General features: G+C 45.7%; 2 protein-coding genes across 2 annotated transcripts in view; one reads left to right on the plus strand and one right to left on the minus strand.

The window, feature by feature from the left end:
• CARD14 (caspase recruitment domain family member 14) overlaps positions 1-11,067 on the plus strand; it is a 28,454-nt gene extending 17,387 nt beyond the window's left edge. Inside the window, exons 12-21 of the mRNA XM_056861794.1 lie at positions 1,427-1,472; positions 2,239-2,428; positions 4,676-4,802; positions 5,296-5,533; positions 5,686-5,749; positions 6,344-6,455; positions 7,901-8,074; positions 9,697-9,800; positions 9,967-10,082; positions 10,815-11,067. Coding sequence (XP_056717772.1) covers positions 1,427-1,472; positions 2,239-2,428; positions 4,676-4,802; positions 5,296-5,533; positions 5,686-5,749; positions 6,344-6,455; positions 7,901-8,074; positions 9,697-9,800; positions 9,967-10,082; positions 10,815-11,022 — 1,379 coding nt within the window. The 3' untranslated portion in view covers positions 11,023-11,067. The remainder of the gene's footprint in view (positions 1-1,426; positions 1,473-2,238; positions 2,429-4,675; positions 4,803-5,295; positions 5,534-5,685; positions 5,750-6,343; positions 6,456-7,900; positions 8,075-9,696; positions 9,801-9,966; positions 10,083-10,814) is intronic.
• Positions 11,068-14,469: 3,402 nt separating this feature from the next.
• On the minus strand, positions 14,470-20,362 carry SGSH (N-sulfoglucosamine sulfohydrolase). The gene is made up of 7 exons (XM_056860090.1): positions 20,231-20,362; positions 19,977-20,082; positions 18,280-18,344; positions 17,336-17,492; positions 16,818-16,899; positions 15,728-15,931; positions 14,470-15,095 (listed from the first exon to the last, which is right to left on the minus strand). Exons 2-7 carry the CDS (start codon positions 20,073-20,075, stop codon positions 14,536-14,538), a joined length of 1,167 nt encoding a protein of 388 aa, XP_056716068.1. The 5' UTR covers positions 20,076-20,082; positions 20,231-20,362; the 3' UTR covers positions 14,470-14,535.
• Between the last annotated feature and the right edge of the window lie 5,919 nt (positions 20,363-26,281).

The raw sequence follows: 26,281 nt of genomic DNA on the forward strand, positions 1-26,281 counted from the left end.
AGGATAAAAACAGTTCCTGTTGTTCAGCCTATTACTGAAACACTACTTAAAGCACTGAAAAATCTCTCAGAAGGAATAGATATTCACACTGCTTGTTATTAAAAGAAAAAATAAAGGTGCCAGTACTCATATATAAGGTTTCACCAATTTCCCACTTAGGGACTTGGGAGAGCCCCAAGAAAAAGTACTCAGGATCAATGAGTACCATCACAAAAAATCCCTCTGTGTTCGTACATTTGTCCACAAGGGGTTGTAGTGCTCCAGAAAGAGACTTCCATGGAGATGAATCCGTTTTTCCAGCATAAGAAGCCTTCTGATGCGAGAAGCATCAGTGGTTTCATCGAGAGAACACTGAGCATATCTTTTTGACTGAAATAAAATGGAAAGGAACTTTGACTGTATCATGGCCAAGAAGGTTAATAAAGATTGGACATTAAAGAATTAGAGAGCAGCCTGGAATCTTTCTTTCCTTTTCCCTCTAAATTCCATCTCGGCCAATAGTGCTCTCTACATGTTTTCTCTCAGACTTTTCACTTTTCCTAAAGTTCTAAGCATATCCTCTCATCCTCAGTCCCCATGCAAAAGAAGACTTGTAAAAGAAAAGAAATCTAGATCTCCCCCTCCCCCATTTTTTTTAAAGGACTGGACATTCCTCAAGCCTAAAGAGACTGCCTCCAGCTTAAGAGGCTCTTGAGCTAGAGGAAGTCTGCAAATTTTGCTAAGCAAAACAGTAGGATGCAGGTTGGTGACTTCAGTGGTATCACCCGTGTTCTTCCTTCTTTTCTCACTCACAGAGCAGTTGCTTGTTTAAAAAGAGACATATGGAAGCTGGTGGACCTTTCCCATCCATTTCATTTACCATAGAGAAAAGCATTTGATTTTTCAAGTCTTTTGTTTACATTAAATATGAATAATTTGTTCTGTGATAATCAATGTTTGTGTGTTCTACAACCAATTAAAATGGCTGAATATGACCTGAAGTCACGGGATTAAAATATGAGCTCAGCAGAGCAAGATCTCAAAACTGGCTATGAATTCAGTGGAAACTGCATGTGACGAAGAGTTGTGTGCAGTTTTCCTCGGTTAATTTTTTTAAAAACAAACAAAATGCAGCACAGAGGAAGCAGGGGGAGTCTTAAACCTTACCCCTCTGATTTTATTGCTGAAGGTTGCCCACTCCCTGTGCCCACCTGTCCCATGTGAGAAAAGATACATGTCCCTGTATCCATCAAGGCAAGGGAGGTACACTGAGCAAACACGTAGAGTATCAACCTAGTACTCAGTGGCTGCTGTCTCTTGTTGCAGTTTATTGGCCCTTTTTGATCAGTGGGTGTGTTATTTGCCCATTATGTTCATGTTTGGGTTGGAGATAAACAAGTGAGTTACCCCATTGCTCCCGTTTAATAAAATGTTCCTTTGTTAACAGATGGCACCTCCCAGTTGCTCCACATGGATCCCTGCATTTCAGAGAGGTAAATGTTAAGGACCAGACCACTGGCAGCTTTGGTCAGAAGTATCTATGGGCTCATGTTAATAGTCAATGGTATGGACTTTGGTGTGGTTTGCCTCAACAGGATTACAATTGAAACCTGTACCACAGGGACAAAACTCAAAGACCAAGGATAGATAAGTTGAAGTTACAAACGGAGTCCATCTGCAACAAGATGCAAATGGATGTCAAGGACATACTGAGATGATTAGCCAAGAAATCTGTCTGAAGGCAAATGGCAGGGGAAAGCATGGTACTGTGCAGACACATGCAAGGCAGGAAGTGAAGTGGTCATTTTGGTAGGGGTCTGCTGAGACAGTTTAGCATTGCGGCTCATTGCCTTGCTTACTTTACCATCACTTCACCTGTGGGCAGTTTTGAATGAATAGGACTATATGTCACACCACTGTCTAGATGAGAAACTTGACTAACGATTCCAGCACCAGATGGCAATTCTGCATCTTTCTCCAAATGTGTAAGCATTTTTAATATACAGTATGCCTATACGCTGTTTTACTGATCATATGACCTTTACCTATTCATTTTCAATACAGAATACTGGGGTGTGCTGTTGATAAAGCAGTTTCTGGTGATTAAAACTTCCGGTCCATAATATCCTACCTTGAGCTAGGCATCTTCTGATTTTTGCATAATGGTTCACATAATGAATGGTCCAGATGCATATACAGAAGGAGCCAGCGCAGAAACCCCACACCCACCCCTCTTTTTGCTGTTTCTCCTCTCCTCAGTGTACCCATGCGCCGGCGGCTTGCACAGCGCTTCCCAAGCCGCATCACCACCATTGCTTTCCAAGCCAATGCTCTGCTGGATCAGATTAGTGTCATTGGAGGCAACCAGACGGGCATCTTCATTCACCAAGTCACGCTAGGATCTGCTGCTGATGAGATGTCCATATCACCAGGCCAACAAATTGTGATGGTAAGATGGAGACAACTTTTTTTTTATTCATGTACTCCAGCCACATCTTTATCCCCCATTCTCAGGCAATAGCAAAGCCTACCTGCAGGGAATGACCATTTGGTTGTAATATATTCTTTGGCCATTCATTGCTGGAGCAGGAGGACACTGCCTTGAATGAGAAAAAGTAAAGGCATTCAAAGTGGTGCTGATAGGCAAGAAATGCGCTCCCGTTGCTTCCTGCAGTAACAGCCAGTAGGTGTCCATAATGCTACTACAACCACTGTCCCCACAGCATTAACACACACAGTACTTGCTGGAGAAAGAAATCCCCCAACAGTTCATCTCTGAGTGTTGGGGACTGTGATTCCCCTGCATTGGAAGCACATGGTATTTTGTCTGTGAAAAATAAATTCATGATGGCTGCATGGCTTCCAGAAAGGCAGAAAAGATAACATCTGGAGAGGCTCAACATTTAAACAGCCCTTGTGTGGAAAGTGTGATCAGACTGTAAGTCACTAGCAGCAGAGAGCATGAACTGCCCAACTTGGGACATTTCAGGAAAACCTTTAGAATGGTGAGTTTAGGATCCCATTACCTCAACTCTTCCTCAACAACTAAAAAAGAAGAAATTGCTGTGGATCATCGGCCCATGTATTCGGTGTTCTTGAGTACAACTGAAGTGTAAACCACTCTGTGTAGCTTCTGAATCCTACAGAAGCTTTGGTGCCTCTTTCCTCTGCCAAACTAGTAGGGCATTAGGTACTACATTTATTTTATGTTTGTTATGTATAGTCCGCCTTTCTCACTGGGACTCAAGACAGATTACACGGAGTGAGTCAATACAATCAACATTCAATAAACACTGCAACTGGATTTGGATTGTAGAAATCTGGAACCAACCAGATATCCAAAACCAGAACTGAAGCAAAAGTATTAGCACAACAAATTAAATAATGCAAACATTACAGAGTAGTACAGCAACAAGCAGTACAAGCTATACACCATCGTCTAGACCAGGGGTCTCAAAACTGCGGCTCCAGAGCCGCATGCTGCTCTTTGGCCCATTGAGTGCGGCTCTCCGAACTTGGTTCGGAGCCCCTGCTCTTGTGCCCGCTCACCCCGGCAGCCAGGCTGCGGAGCCGGCACGCCTGAGAGAGAGCACTGTCTCCCCCCCACACCGTGGAGAATGGCCGGGTCCCCCTTTCCCTTGCCCTCAATGGTTGGGAGGCTAAAGCCTCCCCTCCCCTCCAGCCGCGCGATTGCTGGGCGGGCAGCTCGGCGGTTCCTCGCCCCCCCCGCCTATCAGCTGTTGGGCGGGGCGGGCTTCCTTTGGTAGACCTGGCCTCTGGCTGAGTCCCATTGGGAGGCCATGTCTACCCACTGGCTTTCTTGGCAGTAGACCTGGACTCCGAGGAGGGGAAAAAGTCCCCCTTCAGAGGCCAGGTCTACCAATTGGCTTCTATGGGCCTCCAGAGGCCAGGTCTACTGCCAAGAAAGCCAGTGGGTAGACCTGGCCTCCCAATGGGACTCAGCCAGAAGCCAGGTCTACCAATAGGCTTTTATGGCGGTAGACCAGGCCTCCAGACGAGGACTCCGGACGGGGAGGGGGAAATGGCAGGGACTTACAATTTAATTTTTATCAATAAATAAGATCAGTACTAAGTATGATATCAAGTTTTATTCAGTGTACCTATAGTTTAATTAAGACTTAAAGCTTTAATTAAAGTTTATTAAGTTAATAAACAGTGTATCTACCTATATAGTTTAAGAAATTTGGCTCTCAAAAGAAATCTCAATCGTTGTACTGTTGATATTTGGCTCTTTTGACTAATGAGTTTGCTGACCCCTGGTCTAGACCACTGTCCCTAATAATTTACCCAAATAATTGGAGAACCATTTTGTACAGTGCCACCCTTATACCTATGTAGAAAAGCCCTCTTGGACAATTCTGTTTTGCACAGTTTGAAGGAAGCCAGGAGAGCGGGAGCCCTCCATACCTCCTCAGCAGGCCATTCCACAACAGAAAAAGCATGTATACAGGCAGTTGTTAGTTTTGCCCATTTGCAGGTTGGTAATTAAAGAAGGCCCTGCTCAGATGTGCAAAGCTGTTGTAATACATAAAAGTGTCATTCCAGTCTGAATCTGTGCCCGAGGTTGGTCAGACTATATTTTCCCCCCAGGTTGCACTGTGATCTCATCCCCCAGGTGAGCATTTTATGTCTAAAGCTAAGATTATTTCTCTTTTGAACCCTGAACTACCCGTAGGTGGACTATGGAGTGATGGAACCAGGTTTCAAGGCTGTCCTAGAAGACGCAACGCTTGAGGAGGCTCTTTGGGTCCTAGAGAGGGTGAATGGTTTCTGCTGCCTGTCTGTGAGGCCCAACATGGAGGGTAAGGGTATCTACCTACTTTGATGCCTCCTTTCTGCCTGGCTGGAAAGGCAAAAGGTCATTAGTAATCAGTGGTATTCCCAAGGAAGCCCTGTCGTAAAGCATGGCTAGGCAGCGGATTTGTTAGCTAGAAGTAGCTGAGTGGAAGATTGATGGACTTGACCCATAGGTATAGTCTCATGGGAAGTTCTCTTGCACAAGCCCCATTGAAGTGAGCAGAAGGTGTAAAAGAGCATTTCAATAAGGCTTATACTGGAGAACTTTCTGCTAGATTGTGCCTCATGTTAATGTGAGAAGGGTGCCATTTGAATTTTCCACTTCATGCATCAAAAAGACTTTGGCCTGGTTTGGGTATATCACCATTCATGAGTATGGGGAGCAGGACTCTTATTCAAGAAGTAATTGCTGCTGTGTTCTCTTCCTACTGTGTTACAGCCTATGCTACTGCTGCACATACACAAGCACACAATTCCTTATACCATCTGTCCAAACAGGTTATAAGAAGCTGCTGAGCGACTTGAACTCCAAGCTGGTAACATCTGGTGACTCTTTCTATGTTCGGTCCAATCTTTGTCTTGAGAGGCAAATGGCCAGTCAGCTTCAAGTGGGGTGCCATGATATTCTGCATGTTACCGATACAGTGTGCCAGGGCCGAACCCATTGGATTGCCTGCCACGTGAATGCCTACACCACGAAGGACATGGATGCTGGCACTATCCCCAGCTACTGCCAGTGAGTACCGTGACTTGACTAGACATGACGGGAGCAGCGATCAGAGTCTTGCCTATCTTGAAATAGTTGTTTCCATGTATGATAGTCAATGGGGAGATCCCATTATTGCTCCTTCTGCCTAATGTGTTCCCATCCCTTTTTCCCCACTCCAGGGCTCAGCAGCATCTCATTACTCTAATACAGGAGCTGGCACAGAAGAGCACCGTTTCTCACAAGGTGGGATTCTATAGCACAATTTTAGTAAGGAGTAGCTATGTCTGTCCTCATGTGGTAGTAGATACAACAAGTGTACAGGTAGATGTGGAGTAAACACACAGGGTTAAATCCTAAGAACTGCAAGTGAGAGGCCTCACTTGTGAAACAGATTTTCTCACCTCTCCCTGATTTCTGCAGCACCCCATGGTACCCAAAAAGTTCATGGTTGAGAGAACCTTTGCAAACAGTGTGGGATACAGAATGAAGGGCTGCATCGAAAGTGGGAAATCTGTGAAAAGCATGTCTCCCCCTGCATAAGCTGAAATGCTTTCTGCTTCCACAAGTGCACTTCTGGATCCAACCCAGAGTTTCTTTGTTCAGTCTCTGCCAACTCTGTTCACCAAATATCATGGCTGATAATGCCAGGGTGTCATCCTGGTTCAGTCCTCTCCCCCCTTAGTTTCTGGTGAACCTGTATTGTCAATGAAGCTAAATTTACAGGCATCCGTTTCTATGTTCACTGAGCATAGAAACTGAACATAGAATGCTAATTATTTAGACTGTAACCCCTAGGTCAGGTCTTCATGTTCAGAGATCATTCTTTCTACCTTGTAGAATTCTGGGGCACAGCCCAAGTTGGTGCGTATCGTTAGCACAGACAATAAGAAGGTTAATCCACTGTGGTCATCCATGGACTGCAGTCTGTTGGACTCCAGCAAGCCGGATGGTGAGTTCAAGCTGGCAGAAGGATTGTTGCTATGAGAATTCTCCTGTTATTTAATGCTGGGATGTACAAAAGCATTATCTTGGAGCTAGTCTGCTCCTGAACAGTGCACCTGGCTTATTTCTCTTCAAATTGGTAAGTGTGGGCATGTGTTATTATGGACACATGTTGCTTTTTGGTGCCCATTTCATAATCCCTTTCTTGGACTGGAATGAATAACATAAATAAAAAGGAACTAGGGCACACTCCTGCCCCAGCGATTGTTCCATCTCTGCAAGGGAATTGTGTTTCATTGCTTCATCGTGCTGGTTAGAGGATGCCTTCCTTGTAAGGTACTCCTTAACATCCAACCCACTAAGACAACTTCACTGATCCCCAGCAGCATTTTATAACTCCTTACTAACATTCTTCCTTCAACTCTCAGCATTCTAACATTCACCTCCTACCTCTATTTATGTTTCTATTTCTATACATTTATTTATTTATTACATGTATGTGCTAGATGCTCAGAGCTCAAGATGGAATACATAGGTTTTCCAGGACATCTCCAATCTAGACAGATCCCAGAACCACTTAGCTTCATCCATGTCACTACATCACATGGCCTCCAGCTCAAGGAGCCCTGCACAGTACTCTCCTCCCCCATTTTATCCTCACCAAAATCCTGTGAAGTACCTTAGGCTGAGAGGTACTGGGTCACCAGCCAGCTTCATGGCTGAGTAAGGATTTGAACCCAGGTTTCCCCAGCTTTAGTCCAACACACTGTTCACTATACCACACTCTACTTCTTGTTCTAGCCACATCCTTCTTGCCACCTCCTAAGTACCAATCCAGAGTAGATACACACATGTTTATTTATCTGAAGGCTTACAAGGAGTTCCCAATATATATTCAACAAACCTGAGAGAAGGGAAGTCAATACCAGATGAGCTGTTCTTACTTCAAGTAAAATAAAGAGGCTGTTTACTTCTGGCTTTCCCCTCTTGTTACACTTGCCTAGATGCAGAATTAATGTGCTATGTACAGGGATACATGGGGAAAACAACTGCATAACGTCTTGTGCAATAGCTTCCACTTTCTGTAAATTTCCATTCCATCGAGTGCAGGGCACAGGAGCAGCCCCCCCCCCCCCCCGCTCCCATTTTGAATATCACGGGATATGCAGGGAGGCATTTGTTTTCTTTTGTTTCACATAACTTAAGACCCATATACGAGGATAAACCAATTCCTAACCTCTGCACCAATCCCATACTGAGCTCCTGTCTTGTTTTGCATCCCAACAAGAATACTGAAAAATCTTGAGGCAGATTCCCTCATTTGTAAAATCTATGGTGGGACATTCTGAAGGATGCCTCCTAACTCCCCTTTCTGAAAACAGAGTCAAAAGGACATGCAGTACATGAGATGCTGATCTCCTCCATCCTCATTTCCTCTTTTTCTTCCTCTAGTGTGCCCCAGGGTCAGCCTCCACACCAGAAGCTGTGTTACTCTGATGCCCTACACTCTGGTCAAGCCCTGTAGGCCTGGCCGGCCACGGCCAGTCCTCTTGGTGCCAGCACTTTTGGGGAGAATCATGGCCGACAAGCTTTGTCTGTCCAAGGGCGTTGAGAAATGTCCAGCAGGTAGGTCACAGATCTGACTAGACAGACCTTGTTGGTGCTTTCAGTGGGACATTGTAGCAGCATTACTGGATGAGCCGTGGGTGAGTGAGCAATTCCCTGGGACCTCTGGCCCTGTGGGCCTGGGCTCACTGAAAGACTAGGCAAGTTAGGGTATGGAATTAGAAAGGGAGCACGTGACTGCCATTTCCATTACACCAACTGCCTCACCCCAGAACACACTATCCATCAAATCTTCACAGCCTTGCTCCCTTTGCCACTTGGCATTTCTCTTTTTCACCACTGATTACCGTAGATGTCAGGGTCAAACAAACCCAGTCTGGCATCACTCCAGAATAGTTCAGAGTTAGTTAATGAGTAATCATAGTAAATTCAGACTCTAGAGGAACTTCAGGTTGGAAAGAATAATCATCTGGATGTCATGGAAAATCTGTAAAGGATCATCAGGTGTTGAGTCACAAAGAAGTAGGTTTACAATTTTGGGATAAACCACAGTTACTTCAGATCAGACATTTGGCAGTCACGTTGAGCAATTATATTGGCTTAAGTGCAAAAACAGACTTTGAGTTTATAATTAGTGCTGATCAGTTACCTAGTGGCTTGATTGCTAAAATCTATTCCTTGTTACTAAATTTAGAAAGTGCTTCTTTAATTTTTGTTAGAAAATGGCATAGGGACTTACAGATCAATATTAATTCAGAGGAACTGAGGTGGATTTGGAATTGTGCAGCACCTCAACTTATTTCTATGAGTTTAAAAGAAAATTTCTTTAAGAAATTTGTTTCTTAAGAAGTTTGTTTCACTCTGAGCAGGTTAGCTACTATATGTAGAACCATGCAGGATCAGTGTTGGTGATGCGGTTCATCTATGAAAGATGTTTTTTAACATTTTTTGGGGGGGTCAGGTTCAAAAATCCAACCATGCTGGACATTGGTAGTTAGGGTTGCCAACCACCAGGTACTAGCTGGAGATCTCCCGCTATTATAACTGATGTCCAGCCAATAGAGATCTGATCCCCTGGAGAAAATGGCTGCTTTGGCAATTGGACTCTATGGCATTGAAATCCCTCCCCTCCCTAAACCCCGCCCCCTCAGGCTCCGCCCAAAAAACCTCCCACTGGTTGCGAAGAGGGACCTGGCAACCCTATTGGTAGTTCAGTGTATTAATGAAATGTTGTGTTGTAATGTACCCCTTGATCCAAAAGTTATTCTGTTAGTCAGTGTAAAAGGCACATCACCTTTTCAGATGTAGAAATAGTCTTCAGCCTATTTACTACTGCTAAACTGGAAACAGCAGCAAAATGAAAAAAAGTTAGAACTTACCTCCAAAGGTGATTGGTTCTACTTTGTGTGGAATACTGTCTTGTTAAATAAATTAACATATTCTCAAAGGAGCCAGAGGAATAATTTCCAAGGTTTGGATAAATGCATTGAGTGCTAGGCATTGTTTACAATGTTTTGGAGGAAGGTAAGGAAGTGTTTGCGTATATATTTTATGTTAGTATAACATCTTTTTTTTGTAGTTGGGAGTATGAAATATGTTATGTTTTGTGTTATATTTTAAAAAATCTAGTTTAAAAAGTTCACCATTATGTCATTTGACCAATCTCCTTCCTGCTTCTGCAGAGCCTCAGAATGAAACACAGAGCAGAGATGCACTCCCTGACAAGAGACATACAAACAGCAGCTGTTGCGTTCCACACCAGGCTCTGGAGGTGCTAATGGAGAAGGTAATAGAGATGGGGCAGATTTGTCTTGGGGTGAAGATAACAATTGTCTCTAAGGCACTAGATAACCATCCTACCCACCCAATACCGGCAATACAAATAATGCTCACTGTAGGACAGCAGTGAGAAGCATGCATGCCCTTGAAACTCTCTCCTTGGCCACCTCTAGAACATCCATGGCTGGCTGGACATGGGCCTGGAGAAAGTTCAGGAACTGTTGGCTATGGAAATCTATCCCATCATTATCCTGGTCATCATCAGTGAGAAGAATGGCAAGAAGTTCAGGTAGGTGTTGCTGCTCAGAAGAAGCCAAAGAGCAAAGCCTCCTTCATTCCAACTGTGGTATAATCCCTGGGCATCCCCGTCCCTTTGGAGCCAAGGTTCAGGGATCCAGTGTTACAGGTCAGGTATGTAGACTTTTACATATTTGACGGCATAGGGATAAGCTGTAGGCAATCACACCACGCCACTGAAAGGGAGTTGGCCAACAACTGTGCCAGTCACCCAAATGGGCATGTGCATGCTTTTCCTCCATTGAGATCGCTCCTTCTCTAGGATACCCACTGTTCTTCTTCTTAACAGAACTAGCTAGGACAAAGTTGGTCCTTTGCCTCACCTGACACTACACCCTCTTTTCCTTGTATTCCTTGAAACAGACCTAAGCATGGGAGGTCTGGATTTTGACTTGCTTTCTTCCAGCGTGGTATAGTGGTTTGGAGCGGTGGACTCTAATCTGGAGAACCGGGTTTGATTCCCCACTTCTCCACTTGAGCGGCAGAGGCTAATCTGGTGAACTGGATTTGTTCCCCCACTCCTACACATGAAGCCAACTGGGTGACCTTGGGCTAGTCACAACTCTTTTGGAGCTCTCTCAGCCCCATCTCCCTCACAGGGTGTCTGTTGTGGGGAGGGGAAGGGAAGGTGATTGTAAACCGGTTCGATTCTTCCTTAAGTGGTAGAGAAAGTTGGCATATAAAAACCAACTCTTCTTCCACCTGTAAATGACTTCTGTTTCAGGAAAGCCCTACAGCGCCTTGGAGCAAGTGAGGAACAGCTTTTGGAGAGTACCCGGAAAGAGGAGGCTCAGCTTGAGAGAGTGCCCTGCCTGTATGGCACCATCACCCCTGATGCCTGGAATGACCTCGATGCACTTGTCAGTTGTGTCCGTGCAGCCATCGCTGATGAGCAAAAGAAGGTGGTGTGGGTGGAACAAGTGCCTCATTGACTCTTTCAGGAGTCAGGCATGCTTGAGGTAATCATTTAACTCAGGCCAAGGAAAGACTTGAGCAACTTGGGAGACTCTGGATCAAGTTAAAGGATATCTGGGGTGGGTTCTAGCCCAACTAGCTAGGAAGGGTCAATAAACAAGCTGTTGACTCAGTGAACAAAGAAGCAAATTCTCAAACTTTCTAACCTGTCAAGGCTTAATAGTAGAACATATTTTTTACATGCAGGAGGTCTCAGGTTCAATCCCTGGCCCGTCCTCTTAAAAAGGTCAAATAATAGGTGATGCGAAGAACCTCTGCCTGAAACACTGGACAGGCACTACCAGAGCACTTACTACTCTGAGAGCTAGCGTGGGGTAGTGGTTTGGAGCAGTGGACTCTAATCTGGTGAACTGGATTTGTTTCCCCACTCCTACACATGAAGCCAGCTGGGTGTGACATTAGTCACACACTCTCAGCCCCACCTACCTCACAGGGTGTCTGTTGTGTTGTGGGGAGGGGAAGGAAAGGTGATTGTAAGCCAGTTTGACTCTTCATTATGTGGCACAGAAAGTTGCCATATAAAAACCAACTTTTCCTCTCCTTCTTCCCTTGATAGATCAACTCGGTATAAGGAAGAATCATGTGTTTACCTTTTACAGCCTGCAATAGAACACTAACTCTTAGAGGGGGAGAATGCAGAGGACTGAACACAGCTGTGTACACAATATGTGAGTGGTGCTAAACATATATTTAAGTGAGGAATACTCCCATTATCCCTACTTTCATGGCTAACTTCAGTCCTGCTTGCTACCAAGGCAGCAGTGCTCCAGCATTCCCTTTTACAGATACCATCCCAGGAAGAACCTCAGAATTGGGGGGGTGTCTTTCACCCTGGTCCCTCTTTTTCCCACCCATTGCCTCTCACATGGCTTCTTGGGAGTGGTCTGGCCTAGTCTTTCCTGAGCCAGCCTAATAAAAGATTTTATGGGGGTGAGATGATCCTAGACTCCCCCAATGCTCTCTCTTTAGGGGTGGCACCCTGTTGAGTGAAGGGAATCTGGGCCAATGGCCTCCCTGGCTGGGCCCTCCCTTCTCCTGCCTCACCCTCCCGAGGTTTTAAGAGGCTACTCTGCCTGTTTCCACAGACCCCACCTGCTTCTGACCTCCTTCTCTGGCCAGTTCCCAGGTCCAGTCTGCTGCCTGAGCTTACCAGGCTCTGAGGCAAGTGCATTTCTGGGTATGGTCATGGTCTTGCTTCCTTTCCACAGCCCCTGGCTGGGCTGCCTACCTTAGCAGTGCCTTGGGTGAGGCCATCCCCTGCTGGAGTCTTCTCTGGAGCAGGTGTGTGTGGGAGTTGGGCCACCAGCCCTGGACACTAGACTAGTACTGATGCCAGCACCAGAACTGGCAATACTAAATGTTGAGTTGTGGTTTGACCTTTCGTGTAGGTCTTGTGCACCCCATAAGAGTCCAAATATGGGGCTGGGCATAGAGTTTGAGAACCCAAATACAAGAAATGTGAGCTATGTTTGCACAGTGATCTCGAGGGGTAAGGTTGGCACAATGCCTTGTGAGAAATGGGAAGGAGGTATAAAAATAAATGGACAGAATTCACTGTCGTTTTACTACAAAAGATTTCCTTAAATTTCAGGGTGGAAGAAGGCATAAATTCTTAAAACATTTTGAGCAACTAGAATGTAACTAACCAGTTAAGCTAGGTTTTGGCAAAGGTATGTGCTGCGAGAAACATTACTCTGCCAAAATTTGAAATCCATGTTCAGGTGGTCACCCCAATTCTGGTGTCATTACCTTTGCTGTGTAGCCAAGGATGGCATTTTTGGGAACAAACTACGCTTAAGCCAGAATGTCTGTATTCGCACGTCCATAGTTAAAAACGAACTGTGGTTAATAAACCATCTGCAAGGTTCCATATCCCAGTTTGTTAGACCCTAACTATACTGTTAGTAGAGTGGCCCACCTTTCCACTATTGTACTAACCATAGTCAGTTTAGTTAAACCATGGTTTTGCATGATGTCTGAATTTATTCAGTCTATTTATTCAATAGATTGTGCAACATAGTTAGAAGTTTAAGTCGCATTGATTTTTAAGCATGGTATGGTTTGGTAGCTTGCACCTCTTAAGACTTTTCTTAAAATGAAAAATTTTAATACATATATTGCACGTATTAAGAAGGTACTTTAAGATTTCATCTGAAGTACCATTGGATATACATTATAATGTACAAATAGTGAATATCCTGTGTTATTTGCACTGCTCTGGCTTTGCAGTCTCCTCAAATCCCTGAGGCCATGTGGTCTCTCCTTTATTGTACTGGGTATCCCAGAATCTCTCTGCCTGTCAACATCTGGCTCTTCAGAATTTTGTAGTTAATATCCTACAGGTGTGAATACCAGAAACGGCAGACAATGTACAGAGAGAAAACAAACAAGTTTTATATTTGTCACTTATTTAGTTCCATTTTCTATGTATGCTATCAGTTTATTTTGACAGATCAAGCTTATAAAAAATAAGTGTCAGATTTTATTTCATTGTAAATAGATGACTCTATTTGAATTATAATGGTGATGAATTAAAATTCTTGGTAATATTGTTGCATGTTTCCTGCCTCTTGCTGGTGTGCACAACGGTAACCCTGAGACAAAAATCTGAGGGAGTTCCCACCTTCTCTGTAGAAGAGGCAAACAACAGGAGTAGGGAAGGAATCCCCAGCTCTTCTAGTTGATGTTGCTGCTTTCAGGAAAGGAATGACTCAGTGAAACAGTCTACTCAAAACCAGCGGCATCAACATCGGAACCGCTCGCTTCCCCATTTGTTCCACAGACAGTGGTTTTAGCTACACGGTTGCTTATTCTTGGATTAACAGCCCAATTGAATATATTGTTTTTAATATGGATCAGCTGTCTTATGTGCCTTGACCACCCCAGCATACAGAGAGGGAACTGCTTATTTTTAAGCTCGCTGCCTCTCTGTTCACTCGCTTTCCACAAATGCAAAAATTTGGGGAGGCAGTGCTTTCAAAACGATGCTCCCATGTGTGTGCTCTAAGGTGGTACAGACCATTCTGAGAGGACTGAGACATGCGCTCCTATGAAGTTTTGAACTAGCTCTGAACCATCCTAGAAAGGTGCTGTTTCTGACAAACAAGCCACAGCCTGGATAGGCCTGGCCCATCTCCTGTTGATCTAGATGGGGTAGTGTTGTCTGCAGAATGTTTTGTTCCATTTGGTAGTTGTGCTATCTGTTAGACAGCAACTATTTTGGAAGGGATGGTCTGTCTAAGCTTGTGTATAAATTGTAGTACTTAGAATATTGGCAGGCACTTCCCATTCTGTGGGCAGTAACCACGCATTTGGCAGCAGCTCCTTCCCCAAACTGCAGCCTCATAAGTATTTAGTTCTACATAGTGCAGAGTTTGCAAGTTAAAACAGAAGCCTTATTTCGCTGTTTTCCTTTTGCCTCTGTTTCGCATGAGGAAGCAATAGCAACCGCAAGAGATAAGGAACTAAAATCACAGTTCGTTGTGGAGAGGCCGACACTGGGGGCTGGGCTTATCCTCCAGGACCCCATCAGGCACGCACACCCAGGGGTCATCTGTTTCCCACTGCCACTTCAGCAGTAGCCCTTGCAGCTCCTGGAGAGCCTGAGCATAGCGAGGATTAGAAGCCAAGTTCTGGCTCTCGGTGGGATCCATGCTGAGATCGTACAGTTCCCAGCGTTTTCGGTAATAGTAGCCATGCAACGTCTTGTTCCAGTGGGTGGGCTGCCCTACCTGAGTCCTATTCAGCAGGTCTTGGAATGTGGGTGAAACATAGAAATCTTGATCAATGGGGAAGGACATGCGGTTCTGCAGGTTGTGGATGAGGCGCAGGGGGCCACGCTGCACAGCTCGCATGGGATAGTGCATGGTCACCTCGTGCAGGCTCTGGCTTGCAAAGGCAGTCGCCCACGGTGGCTCTGACCACAGGGCTGGCAGCAGGGACTTCCCCATGAGTTGCACCCTCTGCTTCCCAAAGAGGCTGTAGCTGGGATATGGCACGGAGAACCAATCCAAAACGGTAGGGGTGATATCTGCAGAGGGAGGGAGAAGAGGAAAATATGAATGCAGGTGGCAGGGCTGGAACCCTACCCACAGGAGTGGCCTGGTAAAGATGGCGCTGGGTTGGATACCTGGTAGGCATCAATGAAAGCCCTTTACACCATCCCAAGGCTATTGCATATACCCTTTCTTTGCCTTGAAAGTTATCTTTTGTTTGTGGATCTCCAGGAATATTGACCTAGGAGCTGGTTCTAAACCCTGATTCTTTCCCCTTATTGCCACTCAGTGCAGCCTCAATATTCATTGCAGCCTCCATACAGTAACAAGTACAGTGAGAACTTTGCTGCTGCTCCCACCTAGGCTGCCCCCCCCACTGCATACTTCTCTCTCCTGCTGCTCATGAGAATGGGAAACGTGGGCATGAGAGCCTGCACTGCCATCCACAGAATGTTTTGCATGCAGCATACATCATCCCATTCAATCACTGTGGCAGCAAGAAGAACGTGATGGCATAAGGGAAAAGAAAGGAGCAGGTGCTCCATAAAACCTGGAGAAAAACACCTTTCTGCCTGATTCCACAAAGGCCCTTGACTCCTTTACTATGGGTTCTTTACTTCCCCACCCACAATGTAAATACACAAGTAGGTTTTTGAACAGCTCTTACCCAGAAGGCTGGCGTAGGCATTGCTGACCTGTCCCCAGCGTGAAGGGTGCTCAGGGGAAGAGATGAGGAGGGGTTCAGCTGTGCCTGACCAATACAGGTTGGTTCTTCCACTGGGGAAGGGGATACCATTGTCTGACGTGTAGACCACAAGTGTATTGTTGCTGAAGCCAGCATTGTGTAGCTCCTCCAGGACAAGGCCAATGCCTGCAAGTCCCCCCCAAAAAAAGAATCAGTGGTGCTTAGTAAGGATCCTCTGGCTTACGCCCATTTCTACCATTTACTTTGCCCAGATGGCAAGGAAGAAACACCTTTATCTTCTTCATATCTGTCTCACTTGTAGACAGACCTTCACTGAACATCCACACAGTAGCTACAGACGAACGAGGAAACCTCTACAGCTATTTACCATCAACTGATCAGATGTCACTAGCTGACACTTCCACCTACTTGGGGGAGTGCTCTTGATCATAAATGCTGGAAATAACAAAGCACTTCTTTACCCACCTGGAAGACCTACTTCTTTATTGTTAATTTTGTACCTAAAACCACATGAGTGACACACTTCTTTAAAAGCTGAGGTTCCAAGATCCATATGTGTGTTAAGTGCTGTCAAGTCGCCTCCGACTCATGGCGACCCTATGAATGAAAGTTCTCCAAAATGTCCTGTCTTTGACAGCCTTGCTCTGATCTTGCAAACTGAAGGCTGTGGCCTTCTCTTGTCAATCCATCTCTTGTTGGGTCTCCCTCCCCTCCTGCTGCCCTCAACTTTTCCTAGCATGACTCTTTTCCAGTGACTCTTGTCGTCTCATGACGTGACCAAAATACGATAGCCTCAGTTTAGTCATTTTAGGACTTAAAGACCACTGCATGCCTGTATTAAAGTCTCACCAAAAAGAATTTGATTTCAATCCTTTCCCTTAGAGCAGACATTTGCCCAGAATGACTGCTTTAGGTTTAACAGCTTAGGAGTAATCAAATGTGCAAAACTCACTAAACTCTTGGGATTCTGTTCTACTTCAAGTGCACTGCAACTCAAACCTTCTCCCCCCACTCCCACAAGCAAGATTCCTCTGGTTCAGTAATGGTTTACCTTGATCCATGCGCCCGATGGTTGTGTACTGAGCAGCCAAATCTGAACGAGCAGCTGGTGTATCCTGCACAAAATATGGGACCTGAGAGGGCAGAAAAGAGAAGCCGCTGTTAACCAGACGTTTGAGCTGCAGAGTGAGGGACACTAAGAGAACACTGGCAAATCAAGCTACCGAGAATCTGCAACAGCTAAGTCAGCATTTGGGACGCAGGTAAACCTCCCTTAGTCTTCTGTACTGATCCTGCAGTGGTGAAGACTAGAAGAAGAGTTGGTTTTTATATGCCGACTTTCTCTCCCACTTAAGGAAGAATCGGACCAGCTTATAATCCCCTTCCCCTCCCCTGTGAAATAGGTGCGGCTGAGAGAGCTGTGACTAGCCCAAGGTTACCCAGTTGGCTTCATGTGGAGGAGTGGGGAAACAAAACCCGTTCCCCAGATTAGCATCCACCGCTCTTAACCACTACACCGCACTGGGTTTGTAGTTTTCTGCAAAATGCAAGTACTCTGGGAATCCACACCTGCACTTGATCTGGGCTGTAATGCTGGGGTTTCCAGTCTGGGATCCGGCCCATTCCAGTCTCTCCATTGCCAAATTTTTCACAAAAGGCTCCATACTGGGGTTGAGAGTGGCCACAGCGATGAGGATCATGGAAAGCAACATAGAGGAAAAAAGGCCTGAAAGTTGAAAAGGCAGATGTGAATGTACTCAGAGGTCATTCAAATACAGTCTCATGGTGCTGTATACTTTCCACCCCCTTTTAACAGATGTTCTCTGGAGGACCTCTCTCATCCGCCTTACATCTGTTCTATGATTGCCCACATCCACCCATTCCAATCTTAATTCTGCTAAATCACTCCTGTTCCTCTATTGTCCCTTGCTGGATCTCCAGCAGTCTTAAACTGCAGTTCCCCAAATCTGTTAGCTTTGCTTCCCAAAGTCCTACTGTGGTCTCTCCACTTTATATTGCTCCCAACTGTGTTGGCAAATGCCTCCTTGTATGTGAATCCACCATCTGCCTGATATGCTATTGCTGGGCTCTCCCAAGAAATGTCACGAATGGACCTCAACATCCACCTGTATTCCCATTCTTGGGCTCATTTCTCCCCTTGAAACTAACTGCATTCTCAGCCCAGTATCTGCCAGTTCTGAAGATGCCCCAAACCACAGCCACCAGATAGCCACCCCCCACATGGTTATGTTCTGAATTGCTACCTCAATGTCAGTCTGTCCCAGTCACAAACTCTCCTTGTAAACCCACCTTTCTATGATCCGAAACCAAAGGACTGCCCCCAGCTTTTCCAGGGAATCTCTTCTCCTAACCACAGCCCTTGGATTACCCTAGTACTTCTGCACTTCCTCAATGTCTAACCAACTGAGCCCGGATGCCTTGATGCAATGTACCCAGATATTTAAGGAAGCAACTCCGTTATGCAATCTTAGCCCCAGATGCTGGGATCTTACTTCTCATCTTGGCTGCGGAGAAATTTCCGAACGAGGAGCTTGATCCGGGTGATATTCCTCCCCACCTGCAAGACAGAGCCGTTCTCCTCAGTGTAGGCAAAGTCAAAGGGATACACAGTCTCTGGTCCAACATGCTTCTTTCCGATGATCCCTGATGCAGACAAACAGTCAGTCAGAGATAAAAACGGAAGAAGCTGGTGGAGCTCTCTGAAAATGAGACCAGGGCCCTGCAGGACTTAGCTCAATTCCGCAGGGCCTGTAAGATGGAGATGATCCGCCAGGCCTACAGTTGAGGACAGTGACAGCTCCATAATAAATTGGCCTCCCTGTTCCACCTTGTTCCATCTTTAGTCTACTTTTTATATGCCTACCTGCTCCCTACCACTATTGTTATGAAGTGTCATTGAAGTTATTGGCTCCTGGATTTTTTTTTGTTTTAAATTGTTGAATTATTAGATAATATTATAGTTTAAATTATTGTTATATTGTATGATGTTGATTTTATCACCAATTGCATATTTATGTTGGACGTGAGCTGCCCTGAGCTTGAACCTCATAACCAAATCCCAAATTACTATTATTTTAGGGAGTACCACTGTGCACATAGCACTTTACATAGTAGTATAAAGTAAATCACAGATCCACCCCCCCAACGGCCTTACAAACTATATTCTGACTGAGAGGCTGGGATAAAGGCACGTTACAGAGGTGAGCAAATGCAATCACTTGTGCTTGAGCTTTGCTTTGGTTGGAGAACAGCAAGGGGTGAGCCACTGCCCTTAAACACACATGCAGAATGAATTTTATTCCTTCACAGGTTCCAAGCTGGAGTCTCTGGCTTAGAAAACTTGGTAATAATTTCAGTCCTGGTGAGCCTTGGCTCCAATTAAGCCCTATTTTATATACATTCCCTCCTTTTCATACCGAGTGCATTTTATACACAAAGTAGTATAATTTTATATATGTTATTCACACAAAAAATACATGAATAGTGTAGTATGCATCAATACTAAAAACTCTGCCTTCCATTTTAAGATTCCAGGAAATACTGATCAGGAAATGGACAGAACCTTGAGAGCAGAATTGGCAACTTGTACAAATACAATCTTCATAAGCAATGCAATACATTTTGTAGTTGGGTATCCATACCTGAAGTTTTGTACAAGAAGACTCTCTAAGTGAAAGTTAGTCAAGAATAGCGTATGTTCAAGATGCTGTTCTACTATGGGATGGGCATGCTTTACAGCAGAGCTGATTGCAGCTCCTGCCTTATCAATGGTAGAAAAATACTGGAGGGAGTATGGTGGAAAGTGCCATCAAGCACAGGTGTCTTATGGTGACCCCATAGGGTTTTCTAGGCAAGAGATATACAAATGGTTTGCCATTACCTGCCTCTGCATAGCAACCCTGGACTTCCTTGGTGGTCTCCCATCCAAGTGCTAGCCAGACCCAACCCTGCTTAGCTTCCAAAATCTTACAAGACTGGGCTAGCCTGGGCCATCCAGATCAAGGCGGAGGGAGCACAGTGGTGGACAAAACGGAAAGACTCGATCTTCTTTCCCTATTGCTCATCTCTGTATAATCATGAAGTGCAGACTTTAATCAAGATGTGTTATAAACAAGGGACTAGAGCAGGGTACCATCTTGAATTCCAAATGAATTTGGGAGCAGAAATTCTGTTTCTCTAGGCAGCTTACCTGTCCGGATCCCTGCCTTGCTGAGCAGTAGAGGAAGGCTACGAACACTGTCAAAGGAGTTGAAGTGATGTACATCCTGATGTAGCCCATACATCCCATTCTGGTGCTGTAGATGATAAGATCATTTGCAGTATCAGTAGAATGGGACCAATGGTTAGGGTCTTCCTCAACAGACTTCCAAGGTCACACAGGAAAGGACTGAGCCATTCACTCACACTGCAAGTTCTCCCCCCTCCCCATCTGACAAGCATTACCTGGGGCAGGCCTGTCAGGAGGCTGGCTCGGCTGGGAGAACAGCTGCTGACAGAGGTGAAGGCATTCCGGAAGATCAAGCTACGTTGGGCCAAGGCGTCCAGGTTTGGAGTACTGATGGCTGTGTTGTTGTACACACCGCTCTCAAAACCACCATCATCAGCTGTCATGGAGGGGTGAGAGGTCAAGTTGTAAGATCAGGATCTCCACTGTGATGCCTTTGGCATATCTGAACCCATTCTTATGTGGTTGGGAATAGGTCTGAATTCTGTAGCTCAAGTTGAGTTTGGCTGAATGAAGATCTCTGATTCAAATCCCTGTAACTCACCCAAACTTTATGCCGTGTCTGAAGCACCAGTAAATTCATCCTACGTTAACTACATTGTTCCCAGACGCTCTCGTGACAAAAACATAGTCACAGAACATAGGACTCTGGAGTCTGAGTCACCTAAAGGTACCACGAACACATAGGTTCCATTGATTCAGTCAGCAGGATATACAAGAAACTACAGAATTAACAGAATAGATGAGAAAATACCGCAGATCTTACAGTTCTCAATCAGTCACAATCCTGTTTGCTCTGGCCCCACCCACTAAAGCATATGGGCTCACTCACCTCTAATTCAATACCATCCACGCATTTTCTCCTTATGAAAGTGGTTGAAACCTTCCACCCAAGAATAAAGCCTCACAAGTGCTCACTGCGCAAGTTAATATTCACAGGCAAAGCTTCACCTTTTTCCTGACAGCTCTAATCCAGAACAGTGGTCTGCCAGCAGGCATAATTCAACAAGCAATGGCTTCTGCGTGACTACATTTAGATGCTGGGGGAAGCAGCACCGGTTGGATTTCTGCCCATTATACCACTTTTAATGGGACAGTCCCTGTACCAGCAGAAAAGATGGCAACATAGCCTGATTGCTTGGTGTCCATGCTGCCTGTTGAGATAAGGGAGTGAGCAGCTGAACGCCCATTCAAACATGACTCAGTCGCCCTCCATCCCACTTGCCAATCCAGAGGAAAGACAGCTACGTGGACTGTATCAACAGAAGTGGCAGGCAGTCCACTTTGGGGTCTGGCCACCTTCTATCCTGTCCTCCAAGTGGCCCTGCAGTAAAACAAGTTGCTGACTCTGTGTGAGTGTAAAGTGCCGGACTGATGGAAACCCAGTAGGGTGGTTTGCCATTACTTTCCTCCCTATAGCGACCCTGGTATTCCTTGGTGGTCTCCCATCCAAGCACCAGCCAGGACCGACCAGGTTGCTGATCGGAGTTCTAGACTCTGATCTGGAGAACCGGGTTTGATTCCCCGCTCTTCCACATGAGCAGTGGAGGCTAATCTGGTGAACTGGATTTGTTCCCCCATTCCTACACATGAAGCCAGCTGGGTGGCGTTGGGCTAGTCACACTCTCTCTGCCCCACCTACCTCACAGGGCGTCTGTTGTGGGGAGGGGGTGATTTGGTGGGATATCCGATTTGATTCTGCCTTAAGTTGGTAGTGAAGTGCCCTGGTTGTCTTACAGAGTCCAATGAAGACAACTAGGAGGAGGTTAAAATAAGCAACAGTTCTTTATTTAGCTAAACAGAGACCCTGGGGGTGAAATAACCCACAAACAAGATGCAGAGTTACTCACCCGAAAAACAAAGGAAAGTCAGTATCATTTATGCATTCGCATGGGGCAGGCCCATGGCTGCTGACAAGCAGATGGATACACAAAAGCACCAATGCACATTAAATGTCTACTTCACTCTCATTAGCATAACCTATAGATATTGGCCGAAGGCGTCACTTAATGAGTGCCTGATCTTGTGAGCTCGGTAACCAGAAACCACATTCCTGAAGATGAACGTAATTCAGAGCTCTCTACTGGTGAAAGGCCGTACCAGGCACAGAGAGCATGATTTGTTGGTTCATGGCTCCCGGATGCCAACTTCCCAAAGCTTCCATGTGTGTGCGTATTAATACATAGTGTTCTTTTATATATATATATATATATATATATACACACACACACACACACACATATACATATACATTATATATATATATACACATCTCCATACCTTTATAATTACAATTTACACTTTTCTTCTTCCAATACAAATTCCCCCCTTTCCCTCCCCCCACGGACCAATCCATAACACCATATTTTCAGCCATGAGCATAGCCTCTTTAGTTTTACTAAAGCCTCTTCGTTGGCTTCTCCTCTTTTCACCCAGTTAACGCATGGGTTCCCACTTCGTCTTCAGTTCCATTTCTTCCGTTTCTCCCATCGCCTGTTGCTTTAGGTATCCCAGCGCATCTGTTTGCACATAGTGTTCTCAACCAGCCCTTATAGCTGGGCATCACAGTAGAGGAAGCCGACACATAAAAACCAAGTCTTCTAGATATGGATCTACCCCGCGTGACGCCTCCTGGGTCGGCCTCGGTGCAGGAACAGCGAGGCGCATCCGGCCCTTGATTTGCGTGCATCCCTACAGAGCAACGCCCCCCCAACCCCAACCCCTCCCTCGCTTACCTACAATAAGGAGAACATGGCGAGACCCTCTGCCCGGCGGCTTCGTCGCGCCGCAGAACCCCAGCAGCAGCAGCAGCAGAGCCAGCGCGCAACTTGCACCCAGCGCCCGCTGCATGCCGAGACCGGAGCCCCCTTCCCCGGGCGGAGGGGGCACGGAGCAGAAAGGCTCCTAGACGCCGCCCAGCAAGGCGGCCGCAGCCTCCAACCTCGGCTGCAGCTCCGCCTCCGGGTCACACGAGACGCGTCATTGGGTGTGTGTGTGTGTGGCTGCGCGGACGGGATCTCCCGGGTTGGAGTGTCTTGCGCCTGCGGGGGCTGCGGTGAGTCCGAGTAATCTTGGGGGGGGGGGGGGTTCAGCAGGAAAAGAGGCAGACCCAACCAGAGATGGACGGACTCCATAAAGGAAGCCCCGGCCTTCAGTTTGCAAGATCTGAGCAAGGCTCAGATGTCAAAGATAGGACATTTTTAGTAATTTTTAATACTGTCAGAAAACTTCTCCGGAAGTCCGGTGGTGGTGGGAGACACATTTAAGGTGGGTGGTGGGTATGGGCACCGTTTATTCCATAACGTTATAATAGAAGATATAAAGATATAAAGAACAAGTGCTCTTTTTGTATTTTCCTTTTTAGTTATTTGTTTATATGATTTAGAATTTGTTATGTGATTTTCTTTTCTTTTTTTTGTTATTTGCAAAAACTAATAAAAAAAACATATAAAAAAAATAGGACATTTTGGAGGGCTTTCATTCATAGGGTCGCCATGAGTCGGAAGCGAGTTGACGGCACTTAACACACACACACGGGGGTGGGGGAGGGATCGGGTGGAGGCCGCCCTGGGGGCGGGGGGGGGGCAGGTGGCCTGGCGGCTTTGGAGAGGCCCATGGGAAGGAAATTGGGCTGTCGGGCCGGTGAGCACCAGGGGTCGGTCCTGCTGCGGTCTCGTTTTGCCAGACTTGGGCATTTGCAACTCTTCTTCGTTGTTTGCTTTTTTTTTTATTTTTTTTGGGAAACCTGGCCAGCTCTGTGTCTAAAACCCTGAACTGCCCTACATTGGTTCTAAGGCTGCGGGGTTCTGGTGCTTTATTTCTGCCCTTAGAAGGCTGCCCGGGGATAATCCGAGCAACAGGTTGGCCACAAAATCTGTTTTAGGCTTTAGTTCTTCCTGGAGCGTGTGAATAGCGCGTAGGCGTTTGAGCATATGCAGAGTGCGCCTCCCTTGCCGCTGAGAAGATAGAGAGCCTGCTCATCTAGGATAAGAGGAACCTTTATATGACCTTTAGCCATATAGTGCTTCTTAGATGCTGTGTGTGTGTGTGTGTTAAGTGCCGTCAAGTCGCTTCCGACTCATGGCGACCCTATGAATGAAAGTCCTCCAAAATGTCCTGTCTTGGACAGCCTTGCTCAGATCTTGCAAATTGAAGGCCGTGGCTCCCTTGATTGAGTCAGCCCATCTCTTGTTGGGGCTGCCTCTTTTCCTGCTGGGAACATCCAATTATTTTTAAAGGGCAGTGCTGCAGTCATCCTCTGTTCTAGAAAGTATATAACTGAAGCTTGAGATTAGGGGTATCCTATCCAGGTCTTTTCTCTGGGGATGTTATTTCCAAAGTTTTTATGCCATTTTTCTGTTTAATGACTATGCAAAGCGCTGCATTATACCGATTGCCCAAACCTATGCTGGTAATAAATGCCGCTGCAGTCAAGGGGATTTACTCCTGAGTAGAGTCATCAGTAATTAGAAGGAATTTAAACTGTTATAGTTCCCCCTCAAAAGAAGGTGTTACTGGCAGTGTTGTTGGTAGGGCCTGGCCAATCTTTGGTGCCTTTTGTTTACAGCTATAGCAGCTACTTTGACCCTGGCTCGCTTGTAAAAGTAACAGCGGATCTGCGCAGCGTTATTTTTTTCAGGGTAGCCGTCACGGACCGAGGGGAAGAACGTCCTTTCAATGAAATTACGTCTGTCAGAAAGGCTTGGTGAGGTAAAAGTTCAAAACAACAGATTTTATTAACAGCAGCAATGTAGGATGAGGATTTAAACAGGCAAACTTGGGCTGTTACCGCACTAGGTATTCCCAGCGATGTATCAAGCGTTTGGAAATGTTATAAAAAATATCGCTTTAAAAGGGTTTTTGGATGCCACGGCTAAAAAATGGTTGGAAGACGTCTTCACAGCTAAAGGGGCCAAACAAAGTGCGAACAGTATTTTTTATAACAGTTTCAAACTCTTAATACAGCGGTGGGAATACATAGAAAGTGTGAACAGTCTTTTTAATAACATTTTCAAACTCTTAATACATTTCTGGGAATACCTAGTGCGGGAACAGCCTTAGTTTCAGAACGGTCATAGGATGGTTATAAACAAATAAAGAGTAAGTACTTCACACTTAAATATAAGCAAAAGAGGATTGATTGTTTTCAGGTGGTAACACCAAATTCATTTCAAAATGCTGGATACTTGTTTTCACTGAGAGGCTTGCTTTAGTTTATCGGTTACTCGTTCAGATTTCACTCGAGTTCACTTGAAACACAAGGTTGCTTCTGTTTTCTGGAGTAAGGGACTACAGAAACCACTTCCCCTGTTTAATCCTTAAACTGGACTGGGTTCACTCTGGGCTCCGGAGGATGATTCTCCTCAACCCTTTAGGGATCCCTCAATGCACCTGAGTTGGCTTCCCTCTCCCTGGTTTTTGGAGAACTCTCTTTCCCTCGGGGCCGTCTCCCAATTTCAATACCAAGACGCACTCTGTACACTCAGAGTTCGCGTCCTTATGCACCAGTTGCTGACCCTGTCTCGGTCAAACAACTTAAAATCCTTTGATTTTAACGCCTGGGGACAAATCCTCCTTAGACAGCCCACACCTCTCACTAGCTCTGTCCGTGCAGAACTGACTCTATCTCCCTGCCTGAGTTCTGAATGTTACCCTTTCCTTAGCCAGCCCCAGAAGTCCTTAGCTGTCAATCAGCTGGCTCCTAAGCTAAAACAACGTCCTGGATTCTTGCATTCTTCACAATAGCTTCGAAACAGCAGAGCAAGCTGGAACCTGGGCCCGCAGAAATCTCTGTGATAGGACAAGAGAGGTTGAGAAGCCCCCCCTCCCATGCGGTACAGCAGTTTGGGGGTAACGCAGCCAGCGTGGCCTTGTGCTATCACCGGTTGACACACAGAGAGATTTCCTTTTGCAGTCTCCGGAGGCAAAAGAGGAGAGAGAGAAACGATTTACGCGGAGGCAGAGTTCACCTTCTTCCTAGCTCATAAACTCAAATCCTTTTTGCCAAGCCTGGTGATTCCTATTGCATTCTGTTCTGCATAGAGGTGTTCTCCCATTGTAAGAGTTTCCCATTTGTGTGTGCAGTGTACTGATATTGAGCACTCCGGGATGTGATTTTGTATTCTCATTACCCAGTTTTCAAGAAATGCCGCTTCATACATATGAAGTAGCTGAAGCCACAGCACACAGTGTACCTGGGTCTAGCTCTGAGCCCTTTCCCCCCAAATGCCTACTGGTGAGGACAGAGAAAGAATCCAGGCTATAGTATA

The sequence above is a fragment of the Euleptes europaea genome, chromosome 1, assembly GCF_029931775.1.
Source record: "Euleptes europaea isolate rEulEur1 chromosome 1, rEulEur1.hap1, whole genome shotgun sequence".
In the NCBI taxonomy this organism is placed as follows: Eukaryota; Metazoa; Chordata; class Lepidosauria; order Squamata; family Sphaerodactylidae; genus Euleptes; species Euleptes europaea.